The sequence below is a fragment of the Amaranthus tricolor genome, chromosome 13 (genome assembly GCF_026212465.1).
Source record: "Amaranthus tricolor cultivar Red isolate AtriRed21 chromosome 13, ASM2621246v1, whole genome shotgun sequence".
NCBI classification, from domain to species: domain Eukaryota; kingdom Viridiplantae; phylum Streptophyta; class Magnoliopsida; order Caryophyllales; family Amaranthaceae; genus Amaranthus; species Amaranthus tricolor.
In genome coordinates, this window is record NC_080059.1 from 9,945,600 (window position 1) to 9,973,513 (window position 27,914).

At 34.0% G+C, this 27,914-nt stretch overlaps 2 protein-coding genes across 6 annotated transcripts; one reads left to right on the forward strand and one right to left on the reverse strand.

Annotated features, from left to right (window-relative positions):
- Window positions 1–5,099: 5,099 nt before the first annotated feature.
- LOC130797729 (calcineurin-binding protein 1) lies at window positions 5,100–22,257 on the forward strand. 4 transcript variants are annotated; one of them, XM_057660451.1, is made up of 19 exons: window positions 5,100–5,314; window positions 5,444–5,518; window positions 6,554–6,673; window positions 6,760–6,800; window positions 9,143–9,354; window positions 9,556–11,384; window positions 13,551–13,766; window positions 13,854–14,435; window positions 14,520–14,752; window positions 14,840–15,050; window positions 15,218–15,373; window positions 15,984–16,141; window positions 16,251–16,443; window positions 18,721–19,109; window positions 19,287–19,467; window positions 19,787–20,019; window positions 20,314–20,959; window positions 21,323–21,401; window positions 21,892–22,257. In XM_057660451.1, the coding sequence occupies exons 1-19, from the start codon at window positions 5,312–5,314 to the stop codon at window positions 22,128–22,130; spliced, it is 5,796 nt and encodes a 1,931-aa protein (XP_057516434.1). In that variant the 5' UTR covers window positions 5,100–5,311; the 3' UTR covers window positions 22,131–22,257. The 4 variants fall into 4 exon arrangements, with proteins under 4 accessions (XP_057516434.1, XP_057516435.1, XP_057516436.1 ...); XM_057660452.1 differs by having other exon boundaries at window positions 21,895–22,257; XM_057660453.1 differs by lacking the exons at window positions 15,984–16,141; window positions 16,251–16,443.
- A 1,740-nt stretch (window positions 22,258–23,997) lies between these two features.
- On the reverse strand, window positions 23,998–27,840 carry LOC130797730 (serine/threonine-protein kinase Aurora-2-like). Of its 2 annotated transcripts, none has more exons than XM_057660455.1 (9): window positions 27,642–27,840; window positions 27,026–27,142; window positions 25,349–25,495; window positions 25,168–25,263; window positions 24,935–25,030; window positions 24,756–24,852; window positions 24,555–24,672; window positions 24,399–24,471; window positions 23,998–24,309 (listed from the first exon to the last, which is right to left on the reverse strand). In XM_057660455.1, exons 1-9 carry the CDS (start codon window positions 27,675–27,677, stop codon window positions 24,208–24,210), a joined length of 882 nt encoding a protein of 293 aa, XP_057516438.1. In that variant the 5' UTR covers window positions 27,678–27,840; the 3' UTR covers window positions 23,998–24,207. The 2 variants fall into 2 exon arrangements, with proteins under 2 accessions (XP_057516438.1, XP_057516439.1); XM_057660456.1 differs by having other exon boundaries at window positions 24,006–24,309; window positions 25,349–25,490.
- Between the last annotated feature and the right edge of the window lie 74 nt (window positions 27,841–27,914).

Consider the following 27,914-nt stretch of genomic DNA (forward strand, 5'->3'; position numbering starts at 1 on the left):
TTTTTCGTAGTTAGTTCTACTTATTTATTTTATTTATAGGCATTTATTTTATCTTTCCCGTGTGGTTACATCTCTTTATCTTTCTCGAGCGGGGGGACTCCTTTTGCGACGCTCTCAATTATGGGTATGAGTTGCCGCCATCCTTCCCTCTCCAAATCCTGTCCAAGCAGAATACACTGGATAGGATGATAATTGTTTCGGTGATGAAACGAGGAAGTGCAAAAGACACTTAAAATACCTGGAGATAGGTGTAATCGGGTACAACTATTAATATGCTGAAAGTGTTAATGATCCTTCCGCTGATGAGACCTCAAATCCTGCAATACAACGTTAGCCTTGTCCGGGGGGTGATTTCCCGGAAAACCCCTCCGACGCTCAAGTCAGATCGGGAGACAGAAAGTAATGAATATATGATAATGAATGAATACAAGATTAACGGATTGTAGGATGAGTTCAGATCAATTGAAAAAATATTTGATCAAGAATATAGATTGTAAGTAGGAGGGCAGTGTCAATTTTGTGGAGTAATGGTAGGAATATATAAACTTTCTTTCTAATTAAATGATTGAAGGAAGTATTTTTGGTAAAATAAATTGAATGTAGAAGAGTAGAATTGTCTGCCATTTTATGTAGTTTCATGACATATTTATAGCAATTTCTTATAAGGACACTAAATGTGGTTACTTGATCATGGGATGATCATGAACATAATGTTTGTAGATGTGAGAATAATGGGGAGTTATTTTAGGAAGTGACTAAGAGTAGTGATAGTAGTGGACAAAGGGGTAGTTAGGATTTGACTAAATGTGTTATTATTGACCCCATAACAATAATTATGATGATATAAATTTTACTCGACAATTAGAGAAATTTAACATTGAAAATGTATATTGGCAATTGTGTCAAAATTAAATGGGACCTTTAAAGTGAAGAGGATGGAGTATAATTCAAAAATAGTGGTCGTTGAATTCACTAGCCTCATGCGTAGCTCAACAACTTACAAACTCCTTCACTAATCAAACATATCAAGAATGAGGGGTAAGATTAAGAATCGTTTTCTCAAGGATTTGGGTATTACTCGATCTCGAATCTCGATTAATGGATCAACTAACACCAACATTTTTAAAAGGGTTTTGGTTTTAAATCATGAGAAATTAATGACATAATGTAACACCGTTTAAGTTAAACCTTGTGCAACTCAAGATACATTTTAAACATGGTTTATCCTGGTGAGTGATACTAATCACTAAGGACAACAAAACGATATAAATCAAATAAATTATTTAATTTATATCAAGAATTCATTATTACAACTCAAAAAGAAATGACTACATATATATATATATATATATATATATATATATATATATATATATATATATATATATATATATATATATATTTAAATATGCCAAAAATACTAAATTCTTTGAGACCCTTATTATCAACACAAAAACTTAGACTAGATGATCTTATTATGAAACCGTCAATTTGGGTTGGCTCAATTCACACGTGTAACACCATCACACGCTTTCCCTCTTTTTTTTTCTATTTTTTAGATATTTATCAATTTTGACCTTAAATGTATCAATTTCAACGTAAAGTAAAATTTAACAAATCAATTAAAATAAAAAATTAAATTTTGACGTTAAACTAATCAATTTCTACCGAAAATAGTTATGTTTTTACACTTTCATAATGAAGTTTAATAAAATGGTACTACTCTATCATTCTATGGATGAATTTTAAACAACAAATGAATGGTCAATAAAACTATCAATAATAGTGTTAAAACATTGCACAACATACATGATGGTTTTTATGGAACATAAAAATACTTGTATTCTTTAATCATCGATCAATAATAGTGATATTGTTCTTTCCTCAACAGTGTATGTTCATAATGGACTTGAAAATAAAGTTGTAGGTATAATGTTTGCTTACCCTGGATGTGAAGGGGAGGAAGTTTTGATTTCAAATTATGTTTGTCAATTGATTCAATGAATGCTCTTGGAAATGACCAAGAGTTTAAGGCTTCTTTGTTATAAAAAATTTCAACTTTGATCTAGGAATGATTACTTCAGACTTTAAAGTGATTAATTATGATCAGTTATAACTTATAAAAAAAATTCAATTTTTTAACCTTAAATGTATCAATTATGATCTTAAATAGATCAAACATTAAGAATATATTGAGAAAAATTATAATTGAGCGAATTGAACTATCCGTTTTATATTGAGACAGTCTCATCCAAAACCAACTGTATTATTTAACATCCTAACTCGAAATTCTCTTGGAATAATGTAAAATAAGTTGGAAGGAACAAGGAAACGCGATACAAAAAATCAACAGAGACTGAGTAATACGACTCCATCTCATATAATTATATTCTATTTAAACTTTAAACTAGTATAAAATCCCGTGCAATGCACAAATTTTTTTAATATATTAATATAAAAAATCTAGTTTTAATTAATGATTCAATTACGTATTATCTTTATCTTATTCAAAAATTTTCATTCAAATATAGTTATTAATATAATAATATTATCACAATTATTAATTGAATTAATTATTTGCTAAAAATAAACTGAGTAATAAGAGAGATTAGTAAATTTAGAAAACAAATATGCATTGTAGGTTAGTAAATGGCGGGTATGTAATATATATATAGCGTATTTCAACTTTAAAATGGGATGAATAGAAAGCAATAGTCCTTTGCCAGCTTAATGGGTTGAATCAAATATCAAATCAAATTAAAAGATGGTATAAATATGTTGTTCCCTAATTTCTTATAGACCTATAAAATTCTGAATATCATATAAAAGATTCTTACTTTATTTTGTTTTCAAGTTTTTGTGTAAGTAATTTCATTAAAAGATGCTATTATTATGTTTTTCCCTAATTTCTTATTTAAAATTTATGTATGTCATGTAAAATGATTTTTACTTTATTTCGTTTTCAAGTTTCTGTGGCAATATACTGACAAATAAGAATATATGATTAAGGAAATTCACATAGTCATATCAAAGCCATTCCTAAATACAATTTTTCCGCCACTATATACTTCATTCAGATTCCAACCTAATAAATTAAAGTATATATTTCTATACAAGGAGAACTTCTCTTTTTGCGTATACAACTGAATATGAAAGGGTTTAATTAATTACTATCAATTGATCATAAACCAAATCATAACCAGTGCCATGATAATTAGGAAGATGAATCAACTAAATTATCAATTTAGGCTTAAATTAATAGTTTATATGGTATAATATTAAAATTTATTCCCTCTATTTTTACATTTTTATAATATACTTGTGAATTTTTCACTAATTTTATTTTAATATTTTTATTGTTTATGATTCTCATCATGAGGATATCAAGTAGTAATGAAGAGAATAAATATCAAAATATCGAAATCTTTGTTTGTCCGGGCAAGGATGTTGTCCGATAGAAATAGCTAGCAACCAAGAAAACACAAAACATATAATTTAGTTCTAAATTATGTGTAACATTAGAAATATTGCACTATTTATTTATCATTCTTAATTATAATTAGTTTTAAATCTATAAGTTAAAACGTAGTAAGGTCGGATTTATTTGCTTAGTTTCGATGTAAAAATTATTAATATTAAATTATTATACTCTATTCAATATATTAATATAATTCAGTCCTAAATATTTCTAATTGCACATAATTAAAAATTATAAAAATTAATATTAATAAATTTTACATTGAGACAAATCAAACAAAATCTTACTTAAATATATTTCGACATCTAGATTAAGAATAAAACATAAATTAAAAGTGATTAGTAAATAATTTCAAAAAAAAGCAAATAAGACAAATCATTTTTGTATCTTTCTTGCATGTGCATTTTGTTATCATCAATATATTAAGTTCATATACACGTACAACCATTATGTTTATTTACTTTTATAATCTTTGTACTTGTATTAATAGTTTTATTGACCATTATGTTTATTTACTTTTATCAATAATAGTCGTATTATTATACCATATTATATAGGTTAATCAATTTCAATCAGTCAATTTTAATTCTCCAATTAAAAAATTACACTTGGCGGAAGCTTTAGAATTGTGACATTTGACATTTTACGGTTTTTTTAATAGATGTTACTATTTTATATTGTTTATGGGTGCTAAATGTTTTTCACTCATAATATTTAGAAAAAAATTAATATTAATAATCTAAACTTTTTATCCATCCGTTGTAAATAATTCCACATTTGGATTAATTTTTAATAATCTAACCTTTGCCCTTAGTTTATCTAAAGAAATATTGCCTTCGCTTCAGTAACTTTGTTCCATTTTTTTTTACACTATGTACAGTTCAATTTTGATTTGTAATTCTATTTTATTCTGAATTCATAAGTTAAGACATAGTCAAAGTAGGAACTTGTTTGATTCGTCTCAACACAAAAATTATCAATTTCACGTTTTTATAATTTTAAGTAATGAATAATTAGAAATATTAAGGGTTCAATGATTACCTTGGCAAACATGCCCAAATCAAAAGAAACAAAGTTACTGAAACGAACGGATAAGATACTATTGGTTAACTCTCCCCCCTCGTCGACCTACCTTGTAAATAAGAAAAATGAAAAATAACCCAGAATAATCCAATTTTTCATTGATTTTCCTTCAATAATCCCAATTTTTAACAATGATTAATAATCTCAATTTTAGGATCACCTACCTAAGAACATTGTTACCGAAATGGTGATTGTTTTTTACAAGTTAATTGCTAAAAAAAGAAAAATAAAATAAAAAATCAAAATAATTAAAATAATTAAAAGTCGAAATCAATAAAATAGACTTACATGATTTCTCGTTTATATTTTTTTATTTTATAATTTTTCATAATTTAATTTTATAATTATTTTTTTTATTTTTTATGCAAAATGACTTGTTGTATAGGTAGAAGGTTATTTTAATACATTATCAAAAAGCACCACTTATAATTAAATTATTCATATTTAATTAAAATTAAAGATTATTGTAGAAAAATTATTATAATGTTGAATCATTGTGGATAATTTTTACTAACAAAAAACAATAATACTTCACAAACATCGGAAGGTTTGCACTTGAAAGGTTGCGGATAAACATCGGACTCCCTTTTACTGTTGCTCTTTACGTTCAGTTCAACTTTCCCTCTTCTTCTGTAAATTACAAAAACTCACTACTAAATCTATCAATTGCAACAATCTCACGTCTCAAATTACAAAGAAATTATTTCTTTGAATGCTACTACCAAATTTCTACATTAAAACGCAGCAATTATGGTAATTTCAATTCTACATACTGTTCTTTCATTTCTAATGTGTCTGCTAATTTATTAACGATTGAATTTGAATTTTGCTACAAGATCTTTATAATCTCTAATTGATGGGTGTTCCTTTTCGTTTTTGCAGTTTGCAATTTCAGCTATCAATGATACAGATTCGAAAAGTCAGTGGGAGCCTTTAGCTCCTACCAAAGAAGCCCAGGTAAACCCTTATTATCTCTTACTGATTCCCTGTTCTGAATTTGTTATTCCGTTTTTTATATCTGGGTTTCTTTTATTTTCTCATTTTACGTTATAATTTATGCTATAGTCACTTTTTTTATTCTAAATTTTTTAGTTTAGACTTTAGAGTATGATACAGTATTATTCAGAATCCATAGTTATCAGAGTTTGATCATAATTGATGTGTTTGTGAGGGGTTATACTCTTAATATGTGTGTTTGATTATTGCATTTCTACTTGAATGGTATCTTAGTAGCTGCGTAGTTATTTGGATGATTTTTTATATGTTTTGTTTTTTTTTTTTGATTAAGGTTAATCCCTATAGGCAAGAGGGAAGGGAAATTGATGTTTAGGTGGTGAGAATCGAAAGGAAAATTTTTCAACCTCTAGAGGTCAACCCATGACTCAGTTTATAGCTGTGACTAATTTATGGATTGGGGCAATTGTGGTTGATGTGAATTTTTTGATTTTCATACTGAAACCCTATTTTGAAATATAAATATGCTGCTGAGATGGAGGCTTCGGGAAAATTGATATTCTTGTGAAGGGTGTTGTGCCGATAGCCTTAGCTGAAGTTGTTTTATGGTGCTAATTGAATCAATCAAGTGCATTTTGATTCTGGAAGAAGGAATTCATGATTTGTTATGTTTTCAATTTTTCATATAGCACTTGGATGTTCGTAAGATTTTGGGTGTTTACAAACAAGTTCTCATATGACTAAGTTTTAACTTATAAATTACCTACAATATGAAAGTCAATTTGCTTGATGAATAGTGTCAAAGTCAAAGACGGTGCAAGATTTTAAAGAACGGAGGAATATAATCTTTTCACCACACCCCCCCCCCCCCCCCAGTTTATGATATGATAATCTTGGGCTTTGTTGTGTCTGCATTCTTGCTGTTGGCTTATTCATAATATTTCTTTTTATCCTCCCATGCTTCTACTCTTGTAGTTTAACTTTGGGAAATGAGGAGTTGCCTTGTACTCTATTCACTTATATTGTTTTCTTATATAGGAGTTCCACCTTACACAAACTTATCATGATGGACTCTTGAAACTGCAAGCAAAGGAGTATAAAGAGGCACGTGAACTTTTGGAAGCTGTAGTAAAAGACCCTCTGGTATCTACAACGCAGGTGATTGCTTGCTTATGTGATGTTTAAATATAAAGTTTGTTTAGTTAAAAGTTGGAGAGGATCCATGGATTTATTTTTATCTTTAGGTGGAGAGTACTGCTAGTGATGGCCATCTCTTACAACTCAAGTAAGTAGTTTCTTTCCCTTAATTTCTGTCATGTTAGGTTTCTTTGTGAAGTCTATGTGCAATCTAAGCTCTAAAGTCTGAATTGAATAGTTTTAGTCTTTGATGATTATTAAATCGAACCCATAGATTATCTTCTTAGACCTCTTTCCGTTCTCTCTTTTATTTGTTTTCCCTTCCATCAATGGAGAATTTTGAAAGTAAGTTTTTTATTTTATGCATTATATGTATTACCTTCGACTATTTTTCTAATTTATAATTGTCTAAAGCAAGGCAATCATGGTCAAAATCGTACTTGGAATCGATCAGGGATAGGACCAGTTAGATAGGATTCAATCATAGGATTGTACAATCCTACAAATCAAGTTAAATACGTTAAAATATTTATTCCTTAACATTATACATTTTAGAAGTGTTAAATTATGATGTAAAACTTCTTTAACTTTTTTTAGGAATGAATCAATAATTTAGTTTAAATCTCCATATAAATGAAGAGTGTGATTTTTCAATTGTAATTATGGAATATTTCAAACATATATGTGTATGTGAAATAAATTAGTGAAAGATGAAATATAGGACAAAATAATTATAATGAAGACGAAATTTGCCAAACCGGACCGTTGGATCTTAGGATCATAGTTGATTACACTACTTAAAATATTATTCAAATTTGGATCATACTAACATTATGATCTTATTTAAGATTTGTATCATATAGTAAAATCTTAGAACATAATTGGGATCTTATTAACAATAGTATAAATGGAGTTGTGAAGAATGCTTGTTTTAGTACAATTTGATTTTTACTCGTTGCCCATTTGAAAAGGGTGGAAAGCCTACTACATAAAGAACACTTTGCAAGTCTTCATCTCCTCGAGGATCATGAATGAAAACTATATGATTTAATATCAATTAATTTTGTGTTTGGAGATGAAATTTCTAACATTTGGCTGTTTGGTTCTTCAAAAGTGTGGTGTTGTATATGATTGACATGGAATTGTAATTCATGCGTGGCTTTGGGTGTGGTGTTAATGTGATATTATTGATGTTTTTCCCTCATTTCTTCTCGGATTTATGTTTTTGAGTGTTTTTGAGAAAGTTGGAAAAACTAGTATGATACACGAGTACATCTTTCAGGATACAAGGTTGAAATGATACCAAAATTCAATCTTTGGTTTTCTTTGATTTCTTCCGCACTTCATATGTGTGTGCATGGCTCTCTTTCCTCTCATGCTTGAAGCTCTCTCATCAACTAACTGTATAACTCCATATATTTCGTGGTTTTGTCCCCTTCGTTCACCATGGTCAAATGATAAAGACTTTAAACCATGCTAGTGATTTGATACGTGATCAATTTGTTGTGTAGTCCTCATGTATTTACGCATGGTGTGCATCTGCATTTTTGGAGGTGGATCAATTTTAGTAGAGTTGGGTTTGTGATTTGTAAGCTGTAGTTTCTGTGCTAAGTGAGATTATTGATCTATTGTCAGTTGCAGACGTGAACATTCTCTTTGTTTGGTCAGTAGTAAGTGGATTTGCACTATTATAGTGGGGATGAAGTAATGTTGTCAAGATCATGCAGTGGTGGAGTTTCTGGTCTTATTTGAGTTTTCATTTTTTTGAGTTTGGCTTGAAAACAGATATAAATCCTCAAATTGTGGATTGGAGATGGCTATCTGTCTGTCATGTTTGGTGTGATCTGGTTATGGTTATCTATAAAGGGACAGGGGGAATGAGCATGTTAAGGAATAAAATGATTTCCAAAGGAAGAAATCTCTTTCCACTTCCATTATTGATTCATAAATATCTCTATCAAAATGGTTTCTTTAGGCTTGTCCTTCCAAGTTACAGCCAGAGTACTTAAAAATGCTGTTTATTTCACTGTTTGAAGCTATCGATTAACTAACTTCCTCATAATTGTTATGGTTTGTTCTATTTCTGGGTCTAGAAATGCCTGGATATACTCATTCTTCTTTAAGATGTCTAGATGTGCAGGGAAAGATTGATTACCATAAAAATAAGCCTGGACGTTGAAAGCAATTTTCAGGCTGTGCATATATGGTAAATGTCATAATTTATTTGCAATGTCTTTCTGGTACTTTTGAGTGAATTTTCGAACTCAAATATGATGCATATGCTTTTTATGGAGATTTGACCAAATCGAGATAGTGCTAAAGGATATGTAGCTTAGGCAGTTTATAATAACTGTGATTTTATCTACTCATTGAAAATTAAGGCCTTGCATGCAGTGCTTATGTGAAATCATTTGGTAGACTTATATAATGTTTTGCAATGGTTTTTTTAATTTCAAGATGTTGCTTCATTTTTTCTCTCTTGGATGGCAGATTTTTGGCACTGAAGAATCTTGCTACTGTTTTCTTGCAACAAGGTTCCGCGTATTATGAAAGTGCATTACACTGCTATCTGCAAGCAGTGGAGATTGACACTAAGGATTCAGTTGTCTGGAATCAATTGGGTACTCTGGCTTGTTCCGTGGGTTTATTGAGTATATCTCGATGGGCATTTGAGCAAGGGCTTGTTTGTAGTCCTAATAATTGTAAGTAGTACTAGTAATTAGTCCCTTGTAAACTGATGCCTTTTCATCTCTTTATTTACATGGGAGTATAATAAGCTGTATGCTTTTTCTTCAAGCAGATGTACCTTTTCTCTTTGTTGAGAATGGCATGTTATATTTTTCTTTTATAAAATTTTCCATATGTTGGGATTAAGGCATTGGAATTACTCTTGTTATTTACAGGGAATTGCATGGAGAAGCTTTTGGAGGTGCTCATTGCCATTGGAGATGAGGTTGCAAGCCTTTCTGTTACAGAATTAATTTTACGACACTGGCCATCTCATGCTCGTGCTTTGTACGTTAAGAGAACAATTGAAGAATCAGATCCTGTACCATTTGCCCCGAGAGGTATTGATAGACTGAAACCAGAGCATGCTAGACTTAAATTTATGGAAAAGAGGAAAGCATCCAACAAAAATCTGGATACGGACACAGAAAGTGCGCCAAAAAGGCTAAAGCAGACCATCGAAATCCAATTAAATGATTTCTCATGGACAGCTCTCGCGGATAGAATCTTGGAAATTCTTCTTTCAGATGATGGTTGTACTTCTGCAACAGCAGCTGAGAAATCTAATCTGCCAGGAAATACAAGAGTATTAATATGCTTGTCTTCAAAACTTGAAGAGTCTGAAAAGTCTATGACCAGTTCTATTCAAAATAGCTCAAATGACGAGTGTAATACGAGAGAGGAAAGTAGTATTGATAGAAAAGAGCAACATTACTCTGACGAGCAAATACAAGAACGACGAAGCATCCGTTTGGTTGGCCGTAGGAGTCAGAAAACAGGGAAGGGGGATGCAGAATTTTCTGGAAATAAAGACATGGAGAAAGTTGTGATTCATTCTCTACAACCTTTTATCTCAAGTGAACAACAGATCAAGGATTTTGATTATTCTCCAAGTCATTCTCTGGACAATGAATGGCAAGATGTACAAAATTTTGTCAGGAAAACTTCCAATAATTATGGTGCTTATCACTTGGGACATTTGCTTTTGGAAGAGGTTGCGAAAAAAGGCCCTGTATATCGTGATGCATTCATAAAATTCTTAGAGTTGGAAAAATTGACAAGGCTATGGGAATGCGATAGAACACCTGAATGTAGTCTCTTTCTTGCTGAGTTATATCATGACATGGGATCATGTTTGCCCAATTCATCTAGGCTGGTTGAGCTTATGAATGAGACATCTTTTCATCTCTCAAAAATCATAGAATCAGTTGCATTGGAGTGTCCTATGAATTTGAGTGTGAACTGGGGTAAAGATTTCTCTAAGGTTGATTCGTCTGCAGAAGATGGCAAAAAAAGTTCTGATGGTGCACATAAATTTACAGAGAAGAGTTCTTTTTGGGTTCGGTTCTATTGGTTAAGCGGTATTGTATCCATCTGGGAGGGTAATAGATCGAGGGCTCATGAGGAGTTCTCAGTTTCTTTATCCCTTTTGGAAAACAACAGAAATTTGAATGATATGCCTGGTTCTGTCCAGTTGCGTCATTGCAAAATTAACAAAGAGTTGACCACTATTAAAATTTTGCATGAAATTAATTTGCTAGAGGTTCAATTTTTGCTGAAAACTGATGTTGCTGCAATGCTTGAGAAAGAAATGTACTTGGAATGTATAGATTTGCTTGCGCCACTTTTATTGTCCGCAAAAGGTGTTAATGTGGATATGTCACCTCTAGCTGATAAAGATCAGGATGTTATTACCGATGAACTCTCAGCTCTAGACATTTTGATTAAAGCTCTTGAAAAGGTATACCCTTTGAATGTGGAGGTGTACCTAAATTGTCAGAGGTGTAAACTCCAAATACTCATGGTGGCAGCTGGGATGGACAATTCTGCTACCCATTGTGAGTTATATAGTGAGAAGTCAGCATCAAAAGTAATATCTGCTTTTGGAACAGATTTAAAAGATAGTTCAGGGAAGAACTATTATGATTTAATTGCAGATCAAGTAAAGGCAGTTTCAGAATGTGTATTTCGTGTGAAGAATTTCATTGATCAGCAGAAAGACTTGGTAATGACTGTATGCTTTCTTCTTATAAAGTACTGCTTGAACAAAATTCTTTCCCAACCTATGTAACCATTCCAAATTATCAGAATAAAAAATATTTAATTTTAACTTTGTCGGGAACAAAATGCGAGAGGAATAAGGATTTCGTTTCACTAACATGCTTTTACCTATTTATTTGATAGTAGAGGTTAACATTAAAAAATTTGGTTCTAGTGCTTCTCTAGGAAGAGTTTAAGAAAAAGAGAGTATGATTTCATTCTAATGGAACAATGTCATTGATAAAATCTAGTCTCTGGAAATCCTTTGATTTTAAAATGCTAAAACCGTATTTTATTATACATTACTGGTTCTCTGTTGTTTGCTACTTCTGATTAAATTTTTCTGGTTTTCAACTTTTTAGAGTCATACTTAAAATAAGTAAAATAGTTGGTGAAGTCGGTCTATGTTTAGTAGTTGAAATTAATCCATCTATGCCAATGTTTTGAGAAAGGAAATACAATACGATACGAGAAACAAAAATCGAAACGCTAAGCGTCAACTTAGAGTTTTGGAATAAAGGTTTCATATGATGGGTCCTTTTCGGTATAATATTATAATCTGAGGTATATTCAAACATTTTTTTTCCGTTTGAACATTAGTCTGTAGTTTTCGGAATGGTGTTTCCGAGATTTTAATATAGAGTTTTGGGACGAAGTTTACGTAACCAGATGCAGTGTGAAGCTTCTCGTTTGCACCCTCTCCCGTTCCATCAAAGAAGGGAAAACGAATGATTCCATTTTAGGTTATAGAATGAATTATGAGAAGACTTGTCTGCATAAACACCACCATTGGCTTTTATTGTTCTAAGATAAGATATATGGGTTTGAATAAGTTTTGTAATCAACAAGGAGGTTTAGTATAGGGATTCTCTAAATAAGTTTGTTGATAGTTTGTACTTTGTTTTGTTTTTGGAGACCAATCTTATGTATTCAAGGGTCAGACTCTGTCATAGAACGATCTGAATTGAATATTTTGATTAACCAACTACGTAAGTATGCTTATTCGTAGGTTGTGAAAGATGCCACTGCCCTTTGTTTGTGTTGGTTAATTCATTACTTCCTCTGTTTCTAATTATTTATTCTGCACACTTTCCTTAAACGATTGTTTTTGTTTATTTTTCATATTTTTCATTCAAGGAAACTTAATACAAGTGAAATTCCAATTTATCCATGTGAATAATTGAATATTTACAACATTACCGCAACAAAAGACTAAGATTTTGATTGCAAGACGTGTTTAGCAATTTGCGGTCTTTCCAATGTTTTAACATTTTTCTTAAGAAATGTACCAAATCTTCTCTATGCAACTTATAAGAAAATATAGTAATTATTAGATTTCTAAAAAATGTCTTTCTAATTTATTAATCTTCCCAAGTTTCTTATCCTCTTGAAGGATTTTTTTTATTTGATTTATGAATAATTTTCTCTTAAACATTGAGCCTGTCAATGGTTAATGCCAACAGGAATGCCGTTTTGGAGGACAAAAATCTTATTTTTAGGAAGCCACCATATCGCTCAATTGGTTTGGACTTGGCTTGTCACAGTTACTTTTCTTTTTAAGCATGAAACACAATGCTTTCTCCGTGATTAATTTTGTTTGTCACTGGTATATTCAGTGCAAAAGTTTGATAACCGTCTTTGATCATGGTGACGTCACGGTGATACGGTATTTTTGAAAACCTTTACATCTAGCTGATGCGATGCGATGCGGCCTTGTTTTTGCACCATGGGTATATTAACCACCTCTTTGCTAATTGACCTTGACTAACTCAGCCTAAAAGGCAATGGATATTTCCTGAGTGGAAATATAGCATGACTTTTTTGTTCCTTTATACAGTGTCAGGATCACATTTTCAATGCTCCACCCTTGATGCAATTGTTTTAATATGCATTCTAGCTCCAGCAGCTTTATCATTTCCTATTGTCTTTTTTATGTTACAAACCACTTTATATTGTGATCATTTTCAGATCCTAACATCATTCACTTGTCTTGTCAATGATACCTTTGAAGTATGCACAGGATGATGAAATGGTAGCTTTTATTATCTGTTGGTGTGTACTCAAGCATGCTTCTACAAGCCTAGAACGTTACTTTTACTGCTATTTACATCTTTTTTTTATATTACTGCAGAATGATATAATGATCCCAGGAAACAGTATAGCTGGCATGCAGACTTTGCTGCTGGCACTCATGTGCAACATTGCAAGGATGTCGTTTTGCAAGAAACCTTCTGGTATTTTAAGTTCAGATCCTTGTGAACAGAAGCAAAAGTGTTTCTTTGTCAATGCAGTAGTTGCTTTCTGGAAGCTTCAACATTTGGATCTGACAATCTCCATTAAAGCTCAAGTGAGTCCAATTTGTAAAGTCATTCTCCAGAACATTTTCTTATCTTCTTTGCAATTTTGCCAATGTTTTTCACTTATCTTGTCTCAGGTTGATTTAATTGTCGCAATTCATGATGTGCTTGCCGAGTTTGGGTTGTGCTGTGTTGGCGAAGATGGTGAAGGGGTCGACGGAACATTTCTTAAGCTTGCTATTAAGCATTTGTTGGCTATGAAGCTCAAGTCTAGTCGCCATACTTCAAACAAGCAATCTAATGTATTCAATGATGATATGAAGATGTCTGCTGATACTGAAATGTCTTTAGCTGAAGCAGCCTCTGCTGAATATGGTGACTTGATAGTTCCAGATAGTCTTTCCCCTGATGAGGGTGAGCAAGGGAAACACATAGAAGATGCACCTATTAACATGCTTTTCAATGGGAAAGAACCAAGCAAACAGAACTCTCCAGTTGGATCTGAACTTGTCGAAGATGAACGAGAAGAACTTGATTCATTGATTGATAATGCCTTAAATCAGTGCTTTTATTGTCTGTATGGTCTTAATCTTCGTTCTGAGTCAGGCTTTGAGGATGATTTGGCAGTGCATAGAAACACAAGTCAAGCAGATTATCAGTCCAAAGAACAGTGTGCTGATGTGTTCAACTATATATTGCCATATGCAAAGGCTTCCACTGTTGGTTTCTTTCTTACTCCCTTTTTATGCTCTAGTTATCATTTGCATCTGTACTAATTGTCACTCTTATATCTAACATGCCAGAAAACAGGGCTGCTCAAGCTCCGAAGAGTGCTAAGAGCCATACGCAAACATTTTCCAGAGCCACCAAGTGATGTCATTGCCGGAAATCCCATTGACAAATATCTAGATGATCCTAATCTCTGTGAAGATATACTATCAGAAGAGGCTGGGTCTAATGAGTTTCTTGATACCATAACTAAAGTCATATATAAGGATACAGGAATCCTTAGTCAGCATAAACTCTCAATAGAGAGGTAAAGTTATGGGTTTTCTTTTTAAAGCCTGTTCTTTTTGTTTGCTTTTTCAGAAAGTCTTTACTGGTTATGTACTTATGACCACAGCTGCGAGCCTTATATGGATGTTTATAGCGACCTGTATTATCTTTTAGCTCAGTCTGAGGAAACAAGTGCTTCTGATAAATGGCCAGGCTTTGTACTCAACAAAGAAGGGCAGGACTATGTTGAGCAGAGTGCAAATCTTTCCAAATATGATTTATTGTTCAATCCTTTGCGGTTCGAGAGTTGGCATCGTCTTGCTAATGTTTATGATGAGGTAAAATGGATCTGTTCTACTCTCAAGATCGACTTAACGAGTTATCATTACCCTTGAAAATTCCATGTGAAGGAATAGAAGTAAAATATTAAATTCTGTGATACTTGTGCAGTTACTTTTTCACTTGCCCTTCCTCCTCCTTTTTCACTTAAAATATGTTGAAACAGGAGGTAGACTTGTTGCTAAATGATGGGAGCAAGAACATAAATGTGATTGGATGGCGTAAGAATGACACACTGCCTCTAAGAGTGGAGAGAAGTAGAAGAAGGAGCCGAAGATGCCTATTAATGAGCTTGGCTTTGGCTAAGACCCCAGAACAACAGGTAATGCACTATTTTCCTTTGGGAGGGGGTTTGAGGTGAACAGTTTGGTTGATTTCAACTGTTTCTTGTAACTCAACTGGGCAGCTATTGAATAATTTTGGGCACTATTCCCTAAATCTTGTTATCTCGTTTAAATTTTTATAGTTCTCACTTTTTCTTATTCTTATCTTGCTGGTTGTCTCTGGATTCATTTTAAGTTGTGGTTTATTCTGCAGAGCTTATTATTTTTTTATTCCACTTATAATACTATCTTATTTGAGCCTACTTTCCATTTTATTCTTATTTGGTTAGTTCTAGACTTCTAGTTGTTGGCATTTTTTCGGATTGTTCGTGAATGTCCATTTTGTCTTTTCTTTAGGAGCTAGTGTTAATTGATTCATTCTAATTTCTAAGTGAATGGAAAGTGAGTCCATGATGCAGAAAATGGAATTTTTGTATTTGCGTATGGGGTTCCTTCTTCGAATTTTTTAGGTTCTTATATTTGAATGTAGACCGGGGTTTGTGGTGACGGGGAAAGGGGTGGAGGGATGTTCTTGCTCTTCTAGAGCTACTGGTGTCCTATAGTGACTGATTGTCTTGTCCTCTATAATTGTTTTAAATCTAATTACAGAGTGAGATACATGAGATGTTGGCATTAGTGTACTATGATGGTCTTCAGAATGTAGTACCTTTTTATGATCAGAGATCTGTTGCACCCAGTAAAGATGCAACATGGATGATGTTCTGTAAGAATTCAAAGAAACACTTTGAGAAGGCATTTTCCCACAGGTACCTTCTACCTTATATACTTTTTTGATCATCATGAATTGTGTCCTCTTTTGTTACTTAATTCTAAATTGGTTTTGGAGATTATATTGATTTTGACATGTGGGTTTAGACAGGATTGGTCGCATGCATTTTATTTGGGAAAACTTTGTCAAAAATTGGGATGTGCACCCGAGCTATCATTCTCATATTATGACAAAGCAATTGCTTTAAATCCATCAGCAGTTGATGCAATTTATAGGATGCATGCTTCTCGCTTGAAGTTACTCTATTCATGTCGAAGGGAGAATGTAGAAGATTTAAAGGTGGGTATTTGAGCTTTATAGCAGCTGTGATATATATATATTTTTTTGGCAGTTGAATGGGAATATATTAACTCCAAAAAAACCATTTATAGCCTAGGCTATAAAGGAAAAAAAACACCTCCCTAAACACGACAAGGAGGCACCAACCAGAACAAACTAGCAAACAAGAAAGACCAGCCAAACCATACAAAAACAACCAAACCAAACTATATAAGAACTATCTTCCTATCACCAAAAGCCAAACTGAAGTCAAAGAAATCAAGATGCCGAGCCAACAAACCTTTCCAAACTGGAACCAACTTACTCAACAAAGGCACCACAAATTCAAAAAGTGGAATCTGAAGGATGGGAAGAAGTGAAGTTACAGATCTTCAACCCACCAAGGGCTCTAGACAAGCATCTTCACTACATACCTCTTTACCCTTAGACTTCTTTTTTTTATTTACTTGGACCCATTCCCTCTCCCCTACGTTGGGGGCATCACCGAGTGATTTCCCACCAGCCTCTCCAGTACTCACTATCTGTTCATCTTCCAAAAAAATAGCTTTAGGCAAAGGCTTAAAAACATCCACCTCAATCAGGACCCGAGCATAACTCACCCTACGTTGATTAGTGGTGCATTCATCTGCAGCGATAGGCACCCAAGTAAGCTACCTATTCTACTTAAGGATTTAGCGCCCCGGAATTTGGTAGGGAGATTCAAGAATCTAACCCACATAGGCACTACACGCAGAATATCACTCTTAATGTCAAAGTGGTCATCCCATTTCCTAATCAACACAGGTCTTTTTCCAATCATAACATTCCCACCCTTAATAATCAAATTCACATCAGCTTCAGAACTACACTTCACCAGAAAATATCCATCCTCATGAAGAATGGCCGAAAGGTTGTCTAGTGATGGCCATTTGGCCTTAATGAACGATGTGAATACAACTAAACTAGGTTTATAGCCAAAAACAATCATAGCACAAGAGAATTGCCATTTCAATTTCAAATTAGCGACCTCAACTTTATCCACAACCGCACAAGCAATTCCATTTGATATAGAAGGAGCAATAAAGTTAAGGGCCATACCATCTGAATTCAAAAGGTTTCAGATCTTGGCCGCAACAGTAGCCTCCTTTCTGCACTGCTGTATTGTTGCCATTGTATCTACAGAGACCGACTGTCCAGCAGCCTTGGATTGAGGTCCAAGAGCATTCGATCGGGATACGACACCACTCGGGCCAGCAACCTTTTGAACAGCCCCATTGTCAAACAGCCGCCCCCCAACCTGAGTCACGAGCTGCTCCTGATCCGCCTCCCTACTCGGCGAATCCAGGAGGGCTTACAGCCTTTTGACTTCCTCCTGGAGAGCCTTGCGTTCTGCAGCATTAGGAGTGTGGGTCTCTTCAATGGCCGAAGGTGACCCGCTTCTCTGACTTTAAGTAGAACCAGCCACATTTGTACTCTTACCCGGTGAAGTTGGAGTGTTCTTTCTTGGCCTCCCCATGGAAGCGGTCAGAATCAGCACATGCACAGAACAGCCGAGGAAAACAGCCTCTGCCGGAGATAATCCCTGTACCCGCACCCAATAAAAAACCAGAATAACCTCAGCAAAAGCCGCTGCACAACATCCGAAGGACTTGCCGGAGACAAGTCCAGCCACCTATCAGAGAAACCCTCAGCACCCGCACAGCAAAGACGGGAGTCAAAAAGCCCCGCCCCCTAATCTCTTTCGGGAAAAACCCACCTCATCTAGAACGTAACGACCTTAGCCGCAGCCTAAGGGAGTGAACGGCACGTCCTAGTAGCAGCCGGCAAGTGGCCCGCAAACCCCAGGCCAAGCCTAAACAGAACCTCAGCAGACAGCTTCCTTCACACGGGAACAAAAATCGCAGGGTTAAGGAGCCCTTCTCTTTATTTTCTCTCTCTAAAGTAAAAACGTGTTTCTTTAGCTGTGATGTATATTGTTCTCTTGAAATTCATTGTTTTTCTTTGCGAAGATAGTTTTTCACTATTTTTTCTATAGTTTGTTTACTACATTTTCTAAGCTGATTTTCACACATTCATGTGGAATCATGTCAATCTTTGGCTGTTTTCATTCTGCAGTAATTGTCACTGTCCATTTTGGTCAGTCTGATAGATTATGAATAATCTGTTATTTTTCATAAAGTTTTTGAGTTTAACATCTTATGTCTTTCCAAAAGGATTTGCATTTTTACAGGTGGTTGGATCCCAGCTAAATTTAACATGTCATGTTTTATGAGCTTTCTCTTATTCTGTTTAATCTAGGTTTCTGCTGCTTATTCCTTCAACCAGACTACAAAAGAGATGGTCATGAATATTCTCAAAAAAGTAGAAAGGTCAAAGTTGCAAAAAGTTGATGAGAAAGATAATATGTTATCTGATCTTGGTGGCCCTAACCCTGAGAAATGCCATGATTTGGATGAAATCTGGCGCATGTTGTATAGTGATTGCCTCTCTGCTCTTGAAATTTGTGTCGAGGGTGATTTAAAACATTTTCACAAAGCTAGATACATGCTTGCCCAAGGTCTTTACCGAAGAGGTGATGTCGATGATCTTCAGAAGGCAAAAGACGAGATCTCTTTCTGTTTCAAGTCATCACGCTCTTCCTTTACAATTAACATGTGGGAGATTGATAGTTCAGCTAAAAAAGGAAGGTACAAAAATCCACCTTTATTACTATATCTTTCATAATTTTAATTATGCCCTTTCATGTTTTTGAATTTGTGTTAATGCACTTTTTTTGTGCCCTTGGAAAGTTTGTGTCTAGTATTTGACCTTTGAAAAACTTTTGAAAGTGATATTTCTATCTTGTCTCATATTTGGTATATCAGACGTAAAGCACCTGCTGTAGCTGGGATTAAAAAGGCCCTTGAAGTAAACCTGCCAGAAAGCTCTAGAAAATTTATTACCTGCATAAGGAAGTACTTGCTATTCTATTTGAAACTCTTAGAGGAGACTGGAGACCTTTCTACTCTTGATCGTGCCTATGTTTCAATCCGAGCAGATAAGCGGGTAATGCAAACCGATTTTTACAAGTTTATTTACATGATTTTACACACACGTGTGTGTGTTGTGTGTATGCGCGCGTGCGTGCGTGCGTGCTCGTGTGCACGCCTGCGTGCTTGGGAATGTGTGTTTGTGTGTGACTGAGTCTGCCCCATTTGAGTGAGTTTCATTTTTTGCAATGCCCGACCCAGGCCATCTTAATTTTGAGTCTGGTCTGTGCTACATGTCTAATTCTGATGTAAGCATGTGTGAGTTTTTGGTGTTCTGAAGGCCGCTGTATAAACAAATAGTGTATCATGTCTTCTGACAAATTGTTTGAATCCAGTTTTCATTGTGCCTTGAAGATCTAGTTCCTGTGGCCCTTGGAAGATTATTAAAGACAATTATCTCATCCATGACATCAGCTGATGGTGCTGGTTCTAGTGCTGCAAGAAGCTCTCCGGAGCAGATACTAGAAAAAATGTTTACTTTGTTCATGGAGCAGGCGAGCCTATGGCTTGATATATGCAGTTCGTCAGAGATCAAGTGTCCAGAGTTATCAGAAAGCACATTATATGGGTAATTTTCTTTTACGTGGTTTTTCTTCTTTCAATTTATCATGAGCTAAGCTGCCTTTCTTTCCTGCTTTATAAGTTCAATTATGGCTTGTTCCTTTCCATTTTTTATTATGGTTTGTGAAAGGTGATTTTTCTAGGATATAATCAAACTTAAAATTGCTTTTTTTTTATTTTATTTTAGTGTTATATCCTGTATTCACATGTGGACATATTGTATTCACAACAAAATTCAATTTTTGTTTTAACCAACAAAGGCAGACGCATTCTGTGTATTTTTATTTTTGTCAAATTACAGCTACCTTCACCAATATCTATACTCTTTGGAGAAAGATGTCAAGCTCGATGCCCTTGAAGCTATTAATGAGAAGATACGGAAGCGTTGCAGAAATCCAAAACTTTCAAATAGCAGCTGTTCTGGGGTTTTCAAGCATGCTTCTGTTGCCTGGTGCAGATCTCTCATGATCAACCTTGTTACGATTACACCATTAAACTCTAGTGTCAGTGGCGACGTGACTGCCGATGTAAACCATGAGCAGCATTTGTGTCTAGAGCTGAGAACAAATGATTTCTGGAGTCCTTCATTTGGAAATCCAACACACCTAGCAAGTCTTGAAACCAAATGGAATACACTATTGTCAAAAGTTGAGCATGTTGTAATCAAGAAAACATCAGAGGAAAATCTGGAAACTGCATATTCTCTTATGAGATCTGCATACAGCTTCTATCGTGATAGTTCGTCTATGGTGCTCCTATCCGGTGTCAATCTCTTCTGGGCTCCAGCTCAACTGATCACGACTGGTCAGTTACATCCTAGTGCTGATGGGGCTGAAATCATTGATGTCAGTGTACCTCGGAAACTTCTAATGTGGGCTTATACTCTATTGCATGGGCGTTGCCCAGGCATCTCCGCTGTTGTGAAGTACTGCGAAGAAAATGTGAAGGTATGTGAGCTTTCTTTTGCTGTCTTCTGCAGTTATGTCTTCGAAACTATTGCATTTGTTACAGGGCCGGCTGTGGGCAGGGGCAAGAGGGGCGCCCGACCAGGTCCAAGAATCAAAACTGTTTTTAACATTCCTTCCAACTTCTTTAAACATATAAACTTCTATGGATTAGATTGGATCTCTTTATTCACAAATCAAATGCTTTTATGAAAACGGAGCACGAAAGCTTATTAGAAAATTGTGGCCCATCTCTTATGTTGCGTTTCGAAGAGCCATTTCCTGGCATTTTTATGACGCTTATAGGTTCCTGTCTCTCATGACTTCCACGCCTCAAATTTCTCTGTCATGTTTTTTTTGTCACAGACTAAAGCGAAAAAGGCAAGTGCTGCCTTGACTTCAGCTTCCACCATCGGCATACCAGCCGTGTCAACAGCTCAGTCAGGTATTCACTTTTTTCCCTTCCAAGAACTGGCCGTATTTGGGAAGAAAAATACAAAGTGTCGTACTTAGGAAGTTTGAAAAATAAACTGTTATACCGTTAATCTCCTTTGAATTTTATAACCATTTTTGACCCTTTTCTATTGAGTTCTATAAAACCAATAAAAGAAGAAATACAATGAAAACAGTCCTCTTGCAGCAAATTGAAGATTACTTTTGTTGCTAAATATTTTTTCAATGAAATTGAACGTAAAAGTTGAAAATTAAATTGTGGCAAGAGATGAAGTGGTTTCAGTGCACATGATTCACTAATATCCTCGCGAATTGCAAAATGGAAAAAGCGAATTATGGTTGGTTTTGGTCTATTTATGGGCTACATTGAGCGCATTGCGTATTCAAAAGTGAATTAGCTATCAAAATAAGTAATACTGAAGATGTGTATATGGTCTTCCTTGCCCTTTTTCATATATTTCTGAAATTTTCAATTGTTATAGTAGTTGGTGGCTCTAAAGACGGGATGCCAGTTCAATCTGGAATCACCGGAACTCAAGCTGCGGGAAGTGGTTCATCAGTTAGTGAAAATCCAGCAAATGGGTCGGCTCCAATCGACAGCCAAAAGATTCTATCAGCAGCACAGCAATTGCACCATTGTAACAATAATAATACTAGCACATCTGTTCCAGAAAGGAGAACTTTTGATCTTAACAGTGATGCAGAACCAGAAAGAATTTGATAATTTGACGTTAACGTGATGTGTAATGTGTAGTTTTGCTATCTTCGGTGTTTTTTTACCTAACCTCTAAATTCTAAAGAATCTTTTATGAAGATTGATGCTCTATAGATTAGTTCAAAATCTTCAATGCAAATGACCTTATGGCCCGTTTGTTAGTGGTACTCAATAGCGGTAATGAGAATAATTTATAGTGTTAAATTGCATAAAAAGTACCATATCATTCCCATGGTAATGAAACTTTGATCGCAAAAAATTTTTTATTTACAAATTTCCATTAGCATCTAATACCATCTCTCTCAATGGTAATACATAGGAATGAATTTTATAAAGAAAATGAGATGATTGAAGTTGGACAAGCATGACCATTAAGGTAATCAAGAGATTTTTCAACTAAAATTACACTTGTTTATCATACCCATTATCACCGTTTAGTACCACTAACCAAACGGGTCGTTAATGTTGTGTCAACAACACTTGTTTTTTTTTCGATCAATTTTGTTAAGAGTCGGTCTTTCAATGAGACGTATCGTCAACAAGAGTACAATCCTTCAGCCTATTATAATTGTATCAATGGACTAATCATTCTATATACATGCGTCTCGCCGTGAGATGTGTGTAAACAACAATTTGTGATTATTCATATCTATTTTAACTAAACGGGTAAATATAAGACTTATGTCGACAAAGGACAATGAAATTCTGAGTGTAATTGTGGTTCTAATTATCACACATAATATAAAAATGTTACTTGACACAGTATATCTCGAAAATTAACCATTAGTTCAAGCTATTAAGACATCAGCGTGATAAAATGGTTATGATTTCTATTTTCATCTTTCCTTTAGTGGATTTTTAGCACTATATATGAGAACGACATGTATTACATCCACACTTAAAAGCCAAAATGTGATAAAATATACATTTTTAACATACTCTAAAACTGTAACTATAAGCTTAAACTATTAATTAAATTGAGTTCCTCACATCATTATTATTTCCTTTCTCACATTACCATCACCATAATGCTAAATCCCAAACATTGAATTCAAATTTTCATGTTGAAAGCCTCTTTTATTCTATTTCTTTATCAAGTCAGTCTTGGAATGCAACTTGCTAATATACTAACTAAAATGAATTTTGCAAAGTCATAGTTCTAGTAGAAATAAAACATACTACCTTTGAACGCGTAATGTCAATAATTTAAATAAAAAATATAATATTTATTAAGGTTTTAACTAAGACAATTGTCTAAGTCTAAGTTGAAGCGGTGAATAAAGTTATTATATTACAAATTTTAAAACAAATTACATTCAAAGTAAGATACAAAAATACAGTTATATCATTCAAAAACTTATTATATATTTTGCTGCGCAACTCACATACAATAAACACTATTTTAAGAGCTGTATGATTATTGTTGTGGATACCTACTATAATTAATTCATTGTATAAAGCTATTAATAAAAGAATTAAGCTATTGATAATAAAAACTAAACTAAACAAATCAAATTATATAAAACCATAAAGTTGAGGGTTTGGAAGGTTAAAAGGATTTGGGGTTTTGGTTTGAAAGTGGCAAATACCTTATGTGAATGTAGTGTGTAACATGTAAATTTTACCTTCCTATAATCCCTATTATAAATTCCGAAGATTATTGATTAAGTTTTTAAATAAGTCTAACATTGATGTTAATTGATGAGAGCATAAAGTTTTGTTAATTTATAGAATTACTTAAAACCAAAAAAAGAAAAAAAATTGTTGATCAAAACCAAAACTTTAAACCCAAATTTGTATCATTATTTTTTTATTGCGTTGAACAGAATTGCTACTTGTTGAATTGGAATACTTCCTTTAAATAAAAAAGATTGTCTAGTAAGATGATAAGTAGGTATAAGAAATGACAAGATCAAACAGTACTCATGCCTTTATTTAGGTACATATATATAAGAATAATATTAATGGAGAGGATTCTAATACATTTTACAAATTAGCCATCCTGGGGAGCAAATGAATTAGATGACAGTTTTGATGTTGTGAAATTGATCTTGTTATAATGATCGCCCGAACATAATCTATATTAGAACTTGTAAAGACCTGAAGGATCTGCATTTTGTACAATCCATGGATGTTCCAAAAGCTTATGCAATGGAAGACGCTCTGTCGAGTCTTTAACCAGCATCTGATATTTCAAAATAAGGGTAGCTAAATTAGGTGCTAGTTAATTGCATCCATAACAAAAATTCGACAGATACGGGAGCAAAGCTTTACCTTACTAATAAGATCTTTCGCTGGCAAGGATACCAAGGGTTTTGGAGGGAATTTTAGATCAACTTGCACAATCCTGCAGACAGATGTTTCTTTTCAAATTAAATTGGAAGCTGAATCAGCTGACAGGCAATTAATTCAAGTTGCAATTTTTCTTACCTTTGATATGTGTCTGAATGTTCTATTGCTTCAAAAGGAGGGAAACCATATAGAAACTCGTAACATAGAACACCGAGGCTCCATATATCAACACTTGCATCATGCTCCACACTTTCGACTGTAAACCATAGACGAGCACAATGTGAACAACCCGAAATGATCCACCCTTACAATCAAGGATTTTGTTCAAAAAATGCATACCCATTTCTGGAGGAAGGTAATCAAGTGTTCCACACATGGTTTTCCTGCGGTTAAATGTATGGACTGCCCAGCCAAAGTCTGCAATCTTGAGTTCTCCCTGGTAAAATTAAAATCTTATAATAAGTTAGCAGTTTTGAAGCTTAGCAAAAACAAAATGGCAGACTAATTATGCTGCTCACCTGTGCTCCTATTAGGAGGTTCTCTGGCTTTATATCTCTGTGTATCACATGTTTTCCATGACAGTAAATAAGTGCCCGAGCTAATGATGCTATATACTGCACCCAAATCAATGCAGGAAACAAAAGATTGCTTAGCATTATTGATTTGCTGAACAGAACTGTAAGAAGCATTTCTTAATTATTGCCTTACAATTACCGTCATTCATCCAAAAATAAGGTTTATGAGAACTTACAGTCGCTGATCGCTTTTCACCAAAGTGCTTGCATTTCTGAAGCTCTTTGTACAGCTCTCCTTTGGGTGCATATTCAAGTATCAAGTAGACACGTTTCTGCATAAACAGGATGGAATACATTTCATGTAGTTACCGATATAATGGGCAATTGCATGAGCAATATTATAACATCAAGTGATACCTGATCGTAAAAGTATCCATATAAACGTAATATATTAGAATGACGAAGATGGCTTTGTATCTCAACTTCTCGACGAATCTGATGTTCCACTTGAAACTGTTTCAGCTGGCTCTTGAACAGTACTTTTAGTGCTACAATATGACTGCTCTGTCAAGAAGATTACCATCTTAGCAAAATTCTCAAACTTTTCCTTTACTGATTTAAGTTTCATATCATAAACCAAGTGTTCAGCTAGAAATAGATTATTTTTGATACACCAGTTAGAAATAAATAAATAAAAATAGAACAGGGAGGATTTTTATTGACCACTAATGAATTCTCATTCTGTTATGAACAAGTACTATGAGAATCACAGATTACCAGAGTTCATGAACGAGCCACCAAATACAGTGATAAACATATGCGAAGGATAGAAGTTAAACTACTAACAATTTAGAACTTGTTTGGTTGTGCTTTATTTCTCTTAGAATGGTTAGTTCCTGGATAATAGCTAAACCTTTACCAAATTTCTAGAAAATTGTTTGTTGTGCCAAGTCCCAAATATCATGTTTAGGGGATGATTTTGATCATCTAAATGTCCATGTTTTATCTTACACATTGGAGAAGGAAGATGAGTGGCATGGTATATGGAGAATTAAGGTTTGGATCACTTGATGAAGAGACCAAGGAAGTGCACTTGAGATGCCTTGATGAAGGCAAGGGAGTGATCAAGGAGGGTCTTGAGTTGTGCCTTGAACGAGGCAATGCACAAGGGGAATATTGCTCGATCGAGGCACAAGAAATCTGCAGACAGTAGCTGACTCGACCATGCGCTCGTTCGAGCGGCTCCTCTGCTCTTTTGAGCGGCTTGATCAGAGGCCCAAAATCGCGTTTTGCTGTTTTTGCAGTATTTGCTTGGGTATCAAGTCTAATTTGTCCTAGGGTTTCTCTAACATACTGTGGGCTATATATAAAGGCTCAAATAGGTTTAGAGAATCAGTAGAGAAGGCTAATACATAGAGGCAACTAGGATTAACAGTAACATCATTAGAGTTTCTTCTACCTTTTATTAGTGTATTTGAGAGAGATCACCATTAGAGGTGGGATCTTTACCTTGAGTGATTGTTCTTAAGAATGTGTGAGGTTTATTCATTGGTTTATTCATTTTGTTTTTCATCAAACATCCCAAACCCTTGCATTTCATTGTCGAAGCTAATTCAATCGGAATTGTCAATGGTAATAAACTTCCTGATTGATCATATTACTTCCGACGAAACGTAAATTGTCTGATGTCAAACAAACAACTTTACCAAATCTGTAGAAAATTATCAAAGTTAATTCCAAAGAGACCGTCAGTGCAATTTACTTCCTATGTTAACTAAACAAGCTACAAATCTTTTATTTTATGACCTTCTATTGTTGACAAAAATTTAGCAAGCTGAGGAATGTGATGATCATAACCAAGAAGTCACTCCACAAGGAAATATTTCAGGAAGAAATACTACTCCTATAAAATTCCCACACTGTTATGACTTATGACACATTCTAAGAACCCAAAAGAAGTTGAGCAATACTGAAATTAAGCACTACTCGTATCCAATCAAAGTTAGATCACCGGATTCCAAGGTTAAAAAGGCAAATTTCGATGAAGTTTACATTTTTAATGAGAAACAAATGAAGAAAAAGTAGATGCCATACTCTCTTCTCTCTGGCCAAGTAGACATGGCCGAATTTCCCTCGGCCTAGCGGTTTTCCAATGTCGAAATCACTAAGCGTCCATCGCTTCTTCTCCGCAGCAGGAATTTCTGCAGATGTCTAAAAACACCCGTACAAATATCAAACATCGCCAAATATCTTCAAATTCTCAAAATTATATATTTTTAATAATTAATTCATCGTATATCAGGAAATTTTAAACTATAACAAGCAAACCACTATGAAATCCAAACAAATGTTTAAACTCAAAAAAAAAAACTTAAAATTTATGTTCATGTTATAAACGTTGCAAGCTGCAGAATCATTAGGAGATTAAAAAATCTATCAATGAGACAAGTAAGAAAAATGCGAAATCGCAAAATCATGCAATTTAAAAAGTAAAGAATTAAAAAAATAACAAATTCCGAAAAAAGTCGAGAAATGTAAATTAGCATCAGCATTTCCAACACTTTAGACTTTCGATATGGAATTCCAAAATGAGCAATCTTCATCTAATTCGTAAAAAAATTGTAATTTTCAAATTCAAGAACAATTTTCAAATCCAAAACTTTCTAATTCTTGACACTAATTTTCTAGATTGGGAATCTATTTTTGTTACCTTATGCTTGGTTTGATTCTCCGCAGTAATCGCCATTGATGTGTTATTAGAGAGAAGGAAGAGAAGAGAGATGGTGGGAACGATGGAGGATAATTGAAAGAGGAAATCTTAAAAGAAATTGAAGTTTTGCATACAACGGTCGACTTTTTCAAGGCGTGAAACAATGGATTTGCGCTGCAATTCAAATTTTCTTTTTGTGTTTTTTTTGGTATGAATTAATGAGAAAGGAGAGGCAGCATAAATGCATAATCATAAAAATACAAAATAAATAAT

Excerpts from the sequence above, each read along its gene's own strand:
- LOC130797730 (XM_057660455.1), bottom strand. The coding sequence starts at position 27,677 with ATGGCGATTACTGCGGAGAATCAAACCAAGCATAAG. Across the intron at positions 25,496-27,025 it reads ACTTGGCCAGAGAGAAGAGA|AGCAGTCATATTGTAGCACT; the intron begins GTATGGCATCTA and ends TCTTCTTGACAG. Across the intron at positions 24,853-24,934 it reads ACCTCCTAATAGGAGCACAG|GGAGAACTCAAGATTGCAGA; the intron begins GTGAGCAGCATA and ends TAATTTTACCAG.
- LOC130797729 (XM_057660451.1), top strand. Across the intron at positions 20,020-20,313 it reads TCAGAAAGCACATTATATGG|CTACCTTCACCAATATCTAT; the intron begins GTAATTTTCTTT and ends GTCAAATTACAG. Across the intron at positions 21,402-21,891 it reads CGTGTCAACAGCTCAGTCAG|TAGTTGGTGGCTCTAAAGAC; the intron begins GTATTCACTTTT and ends CAATTGTTATAG.